This window comes from Hippocampus guttulatus, chromosome 10 (assembly GCF_054856545.1).
Source record: "Hippocampus guttulatus isolate MCC_2025c chromosome 10, RoL_Hgut_1.0, whole genome shotgun sequence".
Taxonomy (NCBI): Eukaryota; Metazoa; Chordata; class Actinopteri; order Syngnathiformes; family Syngnathidae; genus Hippocampus; species Hippocampus guttulatus.
In genome coordinates, this window is record NC_141270.1 from 5,741,525 (window position 1) to 5,749,481 (window position 7,957).

The 7,957-nt window shown below is 44.6% G+C and overlaps 1 protein-coding gene across 5 annotated transcripts in view; it reads left to right on the forward strand.

The window, feature by feature from the left end:
- wdpcp (WD repeat containing planar cell polarity effector) overlaps window positions 1-6,136 on the forward strand; it is a 56,396-nt gene extending 50,260 nt beyond the window's left edge. For all 5 annotated transcript variants that reach the window (XM_086122165.1, XM_086122164.1, XM_086122168.1 and 2 more), the window contains 3 exons: window positions 1,151-1,250; window positions 5,124-5,155; window positions 5,288-6,136. In XM_086122165.1, the coding sequence (XP_085978291.1) occupies window positions 1,151-1,250; window positions 5,124-5,139 (116 nt within the window). In that variant the 3' untranslated portion in view covers window positions 5,140-5,155; window positions 5,288-6,136. The remainder of the gene's footprint in view (window positions 1-1,150; window positions 1,251-5,123; window positions 5,156-5,287) is intronic.
- The last annotated feature ends 1,821 nt before the right edge of the window (window positions 6,137-7,957 follow it).

Sequence of the window (7,957 nt, forward strand, 5' to 3'; positions counted from 1 at the left end):
GACGCACGAGGCCGCATGTTGGATCCGAAGGATGTTTTTTATTTGTATTTTTTTTTTGCGCACGTCGTCTTAGATTCACGCACGTCCTTTTGTAAATCGCGCTCTCAAAACACACAATGGAAGAATCACAGTGCAGCTTAGCGACGGTCCTTTCAGAAAAGGCTGCTGGCTGACAAGTGTAGCGATGGGCGCAGATACGCCATTGTGAGCGTCACCAGAAGTGGGAGGCGAAGCTTTCTCTTTTTCATGCTATCGCTTTTTCTTCTGGGTCGTCTCCTTTTTTTTTTTTTTTTGCCAAAAGCGCAAGCCAAGTGGCTTTGACGCAGCTCCTGCGTGTGAAGTTACCATGCGGCCGCCGGGCCTCCGCACTGGCATCGGGACAAGAGGAGCTTTATCTGGAGATCCGCGTCTACTCTGCCGCAAAGCCTGTTAGCTCCAGCGTGTCCCCACCAAAGAAACAGCTGTTAGTTTTGCAGTTTCGCATTCCCACTTGCTGTTCTGTACAACCTCCGCCGCTCGTTTGAGGAGGGATCTGCCGTGTTGTTGTCGCGGCGTGAAATCCCCCACCCCTCCAAAAAAAGAGATCTTCTTTCCCAACCGGAAAACATAAATCATCGTGAAAAATTATGACACTTCAATGGTATATATGAGCGTGTATCAAGCTAATTGCCGGCATTCAATGGAAATACAGCACTGTCGTTGTCTGGTTTTGTTGTCTTAAGAAGAAAAATAGCACAGTATCGTATGAAAGCATAATAAATCAGAACATAACATAATTAAGTAAACTGGTTTTAAAATGTAATGGCCGGGTCCTATTCGCGTGTTGCCTGTGCGCTTTGAAGGGGCGGGGCCAAAGCATGACATTGAATTGAATGGTTATTGCAGTGTTAACGTCTGCTCCTTGTGAGTGTAGTCATTTTGTAATTCTATGATTGACTGTCCCGTTGAATAAAGAGTTGAAAGTGAATCAGCGACTGGCTCTCCTTGACCACATGCCCACTTTACAATACCTTAATTGCTTCATCCCCCCGCCCCCTCACTTCACTTGAACGGGTGGAGCAACTAAAGTTTGTTGTTCTTTCAAATTTGGGCCTTTTCATGGCACTGTATTTAAATACACGCATGGGCCACATCATTTCAATGTTTTCAGATGCCGTGAGAGAGAGGAACCGTGTGAGTGCCTACAGCCTAGGCATCAAAAGCCAAAGTCCAACCGGACCACCGCACTCAAGCCCTCGCAAAACAACACTGTGAGTTACACGTCTCTCCATTACATTGTACAATGTTGCTTATAAAAATTTCTTTCCATACCTTCGAATCCTGTGGGAACACGACCTTTTCTATTCCGTATCAACTATTTCTCTGCAGAACTGTTTCTCATCTGTGTTGCATCAAGTCCACTAACAGTCCATTGTCCACCGAGTCTATAGTTTTGAAATCTATTCGTCAGAGACCCGAAGTCAGACTATTAACCATATTCCATAGGCCATAGCCAAGATACTATAAACCATAGGCCAGAGACAACAATCCATAGTCTCTAGATCATAAACTGTTAAAACCATACACCATAATCCTCAAGAGACGATATCCAATGCACCACAGTCAATGGACCGCGCCCTTTCGGCCATATTCCACGGATCATAGTCCATTGACCATCGTCCACATATCCTCGTCCTTTGACAATCGACCTTAATTTGCAGACTAGAGTCAATAGACACGGTGAATATTTCATGGACCATTTGTAGGCCAGCAATTTCTGCCTTGTCCATCACTCCCTAATCCCTAATCTGTAAACGTTAATCCATTAGGTTGAAAACCATAGTCCATAATCCTGAAACATTAGTCCTTTGCTCAAAGATCATAAAATACTTACCCCATAGTCCATTAGTGTAAACTCCTCCAATTTCTGGCAATGCCATTAAAACATAGTCGGTAGTCCATAATCTATAGACCATAGTTCATCGTTCAGACTGTAAGGCGCGGTCCAAAGTGCTTTGGCTACAGATCTGCAAAACACACAGGCCATACTCCAGAGATCTTAAAACTATCGCCTGTCGATCGCATTACATTGACGATAGACTGTTTTCCGTAGACCGTATAGTCAGTGGAACATAGTCCAGAATTCTTCGTCCATAGACCACATGGAGGCCACGGACGAACGTTCCCTTGCCGGGGCCATTGGTCTACGTTGTAAAAATTCTCCTACATTGTATTACAGTGAGCATGTCCCAAATCTGTCTGTTTTTATGTTGTATTGCACATAATAATAATCTCCCTCGCAAAAATGACATGTAGCTTCCTCGTGGGCTGCTGCTTTTTTTTTTGGTTACATTTTGCGCTTCATCATTGTGTTCATTGTGATGCGGATGAAAGCCAACGCCGTCGTCTCTCTGGTGACGTTTGAAATGTCAAAAGCCGTATCGGTTCTGGCTCTTACGCTCTTACTGGGGTCCGCGGTGCTTTCAAAACGCCGCCATTTGGAACGCCTGACGAAACCCCCGTGATGGGTTTAATACCAGGCACTGTGAATGAAGAGTGTGACTAAACACACAAATACGAGCATCCGTGGCTGCCTTGTGAAAGCGGGACAGCTCCCGTGTTGAATGTTTAGATGAGATTTGTGTTTTCCGCATCCTCCCTATGCTTTTCGCGGCTCTTTGACCGACGACTCCGTCCACCCGGCCTTCCTCTAACACCGTCCAAATTCCCTTCCTGTCGGCCAATTTAGGTCCGAAGCGGCAGAGATGCGCAAATGCCAAGTTCGTTTTTTTTTTTAAATACAAAGACTCAATAAAGGAACCATGTTGGCAACACGCCCCCCCGAATCTTCTGACCGAGGCCAAGAAAAAGATCATCCCGAAGGGACAGATGCTCAAAAAGCCTTCACCTTTAAAAAAAACTAACAAAAAAAAGTTATATATCAACCCCCTTCCTCTTGTAGCATTCCGCCATTGTCATCTTTTCTCAGATGAAGTTTCTTTGTTTCTCATGCGAAACAAGCAACAGCTTAGCTTTTTGAGCATTTTGGCTCCGTGTGAGAGCACAATGGCAGTCTGGGGGCTCTTCGGCTCCCTGCCACCCCCACTCCCAAAACACCCCCAAATCCGAAAATCCACATCCATTGCGGAGTGAGAATGAGTGGCAATCTGGGATGCGGCCCAACTTTTCTTTGATGGCCGCCGACCGCAGTCCCGCCCAGCTTCGTTCTCAGAGCGGCTTGTTTTTTTTGGTTTTTTTTGGTGGTGGTGGCAATTTAACATCTGTTTCTCACTTTAATCGTCAATTAGAGCACCGCTGGCCAGAATCCACAGTCCGTCAATCAACCAGAGGCCATTTTACCACATTGACCATAGACGCTATCGAACAGAGTTTGTTAGTTTTGAGCCTTTCAACCACTGTCCACAGACCGTAGTCCATAATCCGTATTCTACAGACCATAGTCAAATTGGTAGACCATTGGACCATAGCACTTTGACCGTAATCCATCAACCATATTCCACAGACCAAAGACCACAGCCAATACCAAGTAAATCGCCGATCGCGAGCGACGATTTACTCGCGGACTGGTCCCAAGTCGATCGCGAGTGGTATAAGAGGATTAAAAAAATAATAATAAAAAAGCAGGTCACCTTTAACCTACGGTGGCGCGTGACTCGCATCATCGGAAAGTTGTTAGCGGTCAGCAGGCTGGAATTGCAGCTCGTGATCAGAGCTGTCGCGCTCTACCTTTTATCATTGTTTTTTCCATTCAGAGTTTGTTTCGTGTACAATTCACCGAGAGCACGGGCAAAGAATGGGAATCCGGAAGGCCGGGAGAAGCCTTTTAAAATGGTACACGTGAGCTAAAATCGATAACATGCTGTCCCATGCCTACACGTCAGGTCTCTACTAAGCTAGGCTGTGATTTGTGATTACACAAACGTTTGCGTCCACTTTTAATTTTCTGTTTCGTTCATTTTCGGGGCCCTTCTGTCTATTGCTCATCGGGGCGGGCGGCGTGTGCGGTAACCGGTCGATCGCAGGACGTTTGTTGATCAAAAAGTTGATCTTTGGCCAAAAAAGGTTGGACGGGCTGCCTTCAATAGGCCTCAGTCCTTAGACCGCAGAGAATTGTCACTAGTCTACAATCGTGTGATATTGTTTTGACATCATTTGACTTTCTTAACTTTTTGGGGGGGGTTGTTTAGCAGTGAAAGACAAACCAGTCAGCGATGAACTCAGCCGCTAGGATACCGATACTAGCTTGTGTATGTGCTTGCGTGTGTCTGTCACACACTACTATCTGTGTGTCGTGTCTCACACACACACAGACACACACACACGCCTTATCTCAGCCTGCAGCTTAACCTTTGCAGGTGAAAGAGTCGCAGGAATATAAATAAGAGTAAACACCACCGGCAGGCTAGCCTGACCGGCCACGGCCTCCCTTTGTGGAATGTTGCCGTCAAGTCACCTGACACACCTTGCATCAATCGTCTTACACCAAAATGTAAAAAAAAAAATCATGCAAAATGTGTTTTTTACATTTTACACAAGCAGCGTTGTCATTCAAAACTTTTTTTTTCTCCAACATTCTCAACACACAGAAGCGGAAGAGCAGTTGCCGTTACTTTTGTTGTCATGGACCAAGTAGTCTCCTATCAGCTCGCTGGAACTTTTCCGAACACTTTCACCGCACCTCCTCCATTAATTGAGAGAGATGACGTTGACATTTTCAAAATCGGCTGCTTAAATTATGCGTTTAACTCTGAATGATTCTGATTTCAAAGTAGAATGTAGTGCCCCCCCTCCCCCCTCATTTGCTTCAACATATCAAATGATACCATTTCGCAGACTGATGGGGAATTGTCACGCTGCTGTTTGATAATCCAGACTGTAGGCTAATGGAGGCGATTTGCGGCACATTGTTTTAAATATCTGCATACGGGTTTTAATGTTAATCACGAGCTTATCGTCGCACGGCGCTCGCGGGCAAGGGAGATCACCATGAGTGACAACTACTTCAAAAACCAGCTTGGGTGGCTTGTTCAATTAGTACACCAGGCCTGTGCGCGTGCGAGCGTGTGTGTGCGTGTAAATTTATGATTTTGCATGAAACGTCTGTTGTCTTTCTTTTACTGTAGGAAGCAAGGAAGATGAACGAGGGCGCCTCACTGTGAGTTTTTGTTTTTGCCATTTGAAATGAGTATGAAGCAAATGTTTTCTTAATTGTTATTCTTATCCCAGTATAGAGGATAGATTGGACCATCTTCACATGATACAATCTTTGTGTTTTGTTGCCACTCAGGAAGACGACAACCCCGGCGTGCTCCTCCTGGTTTATCTCAGAACTGTTCCACCGCAGCGATACTCCCACGTCGTCATCAATCGCCAATCATTGCTATTGATAAAAGTGAACTTCAAAGTACTTGTTGAAAGCAACACTGATGGTGCAGAATCAGGACCAGCTTGAGGTTTCGGTGTCTCGTTCAGGAAGCCTCCAATAGTTCCTCCTGCCGGTGTTCTTCGCCACCAAACTCATCCAGCTATCCATGACTGGTCTTTGCCATCAGGGAGTTTTTTGCCTTCCCAACAATGTAACGTAAAGGTGACGTGCATTTTTTTTTCCACAATTGAGTACAATGAGATTCCAGTAATGGATGCAGCTTATTAATCACCGAGCTGCTAAAATTTGAATATCACACTTGAGGGCTGGTCAGACATTCCCATGCTTACAACTACACCATTCATAAAAGGTGGGGAGAAGTGGCAGCAAAACAGGCAAAATCTAGATATTAATAATCAACTGTAGTTCAACACTGGAAGGTTGCAAACGGGATGCTCTCAGACAGTAGTCGCCCCTTAGCTTTGAGTCTCATAGAATGTCATCGGCAGGTTGCAACGGAGATACTGGAAGAGTCACAGAAAGGCACAGAAGTGGGCATCCTAAAATTTACTTGTGCAAAAAGTATGGAATCACTGAACTGCTGGCGTTCACATTCAAATGTCAATTTTAGTTCACCTGAAAAGATTCAAGTGGATTTTACGTTCAGCCTGGAATTTCAACCTGAAACCTCTATTCATTGTTTTTTTTGTTGGGTTTTTTTTTGTGAACAGTGTGTAATTTGTATACAAGACATTAAAAATGTAAATTTCCTATGTGTCCCTTTTAGAGGAAACACTTTGAAAATGTTCCATTAATCATGCGATATATTTCCCTTACTGATATTGAATGTTGCTCAAAGTGTGTGTGTGTGTGTGTGTGTGTGTGTGTGTGTGTGTGTGTGTGTGTGTGTGTGTGTGTGTGTGTGTGTGTGTGTGTGTGCGCGTGTGTGCGCGCGCGTGTGTGTGTGAGATTAAGGCCGGCAGTTTTATTCATGAACAGGAGCGGAGCGGCGACGTTAAAGCGTGGCACCTTTCCTGAGCATCCGCCATGCCGGTGTCAGAGCTGTCGACGCGGCGCGCTCGCCTGCCTAATCTGACAGCGCCTAATCCCTCACTGTATCCTAATCTATTTACTTTGCATTCTAAGAGGATTTACAACCCCCCCCCCCCAAAAAAAAATCATATACAAGGAGCCATGGTTGGAAATGGACAGAAGATCAGCAAGGATGCTTTTCTTTTTTTGTTGCTTGTTTGTTTCGTGGCAAAAAAAAAAAAAAGAGGGAGAAATCGTGCTACGTTTTCCGCCGAATCAATCCGCCGCCTGAAAGGAATTCCATTTTGGTGACTGATACTAATACTTCTCTTATGTACGCATCCAGTGCACGCCGTGTTTGGCCTGTCACGCTGCCTTCGCGTGCCGTGGTGTCCTGATTGTTTGACCTGACAGCTGCAAAATTTGCTTAACAGCCTCGGCTGCTCACTGCAGAGGCCACCCGCGGCAGACTTTTTGACGCTCCGAAAAGCAGTCACCACCCACGTTCAAGAGCAATTAAAGGGAGCAAGTGCGTTTTGAAATGTACAGTGGTACATTTGCTTGCAACATTTTTTTGTCTTGAGTTGCAAGCAAAAATGTTGCAGTTTCGCAGATAGCAATTACTCATTGTGTAGTAAACCAAAACAACTTTTTTCTCTCCAATATCTTTTAGGCTAATGCTAACGCAGAATCCAAAATGACATAGACGGGCTACTGAAACTAGCCGTAGGCATTTCGATAGTAATAAAACAGTAAACAACTTGCAACACACGCAACCAGCGCATACAAAAGTACTCATCAGCAGATATTCTTTATCCTCTGCGATTATGTTAAGTTTTTCATCTTCCAATCTACATGTAGTATTGAACTATGTATTGAACTGCCTCCTGCTGGCGAAAGTGCAGATACAGCAATGGGCACCCAGATACCTGTGGAATGATCACAATGCAAACTGTTTTGACATTCCATTAAATTATGTCACTGTTTTATGTTTTTGTAATTCACAACACGCTCATTTTTGGGTGGGCTGCAGGTATTGATTAAAAGCATTTTGACAGGGCTTTTGCCTTCGAATAACACAGGATAGGGTTTTTTTGGGGGGGAATCTTCATAGATGAATTTACAATTGCACTGTACAATTGAAAGCAGCACACAGACCGCTGTGATGGTGAAAGCACCTGTGTTCGAATGAATAAATCTCAATGGTAATGATGCGTATGGCCACCAGCGAACATGTTTAACACGGTCCATCAGTGCTATTAACACACTCGTGGCCTTGTTAACGTTTCCTAATGAAGGCAGCCTGCAGCACTTTTGTCGCATGATGGGATTTATCGGCACTAATGATGGCCCTTCCGCCTTCAGGGCTGCCTCATCGTCTGTGGGAGCTCCATGTCATTATGTTCTTCATTATGTCATTTAACGCATCAGATATATTCTGTTCTCTGGGCGTTTTGTATCTATTTTGGGGATATTTGATCAATGTTTTTGCTCTTTCAAAAGCTCATTAGTGAATAGTGATGGACTTGAACATGTCAAAAATCCACTCTGTCTGCTCCA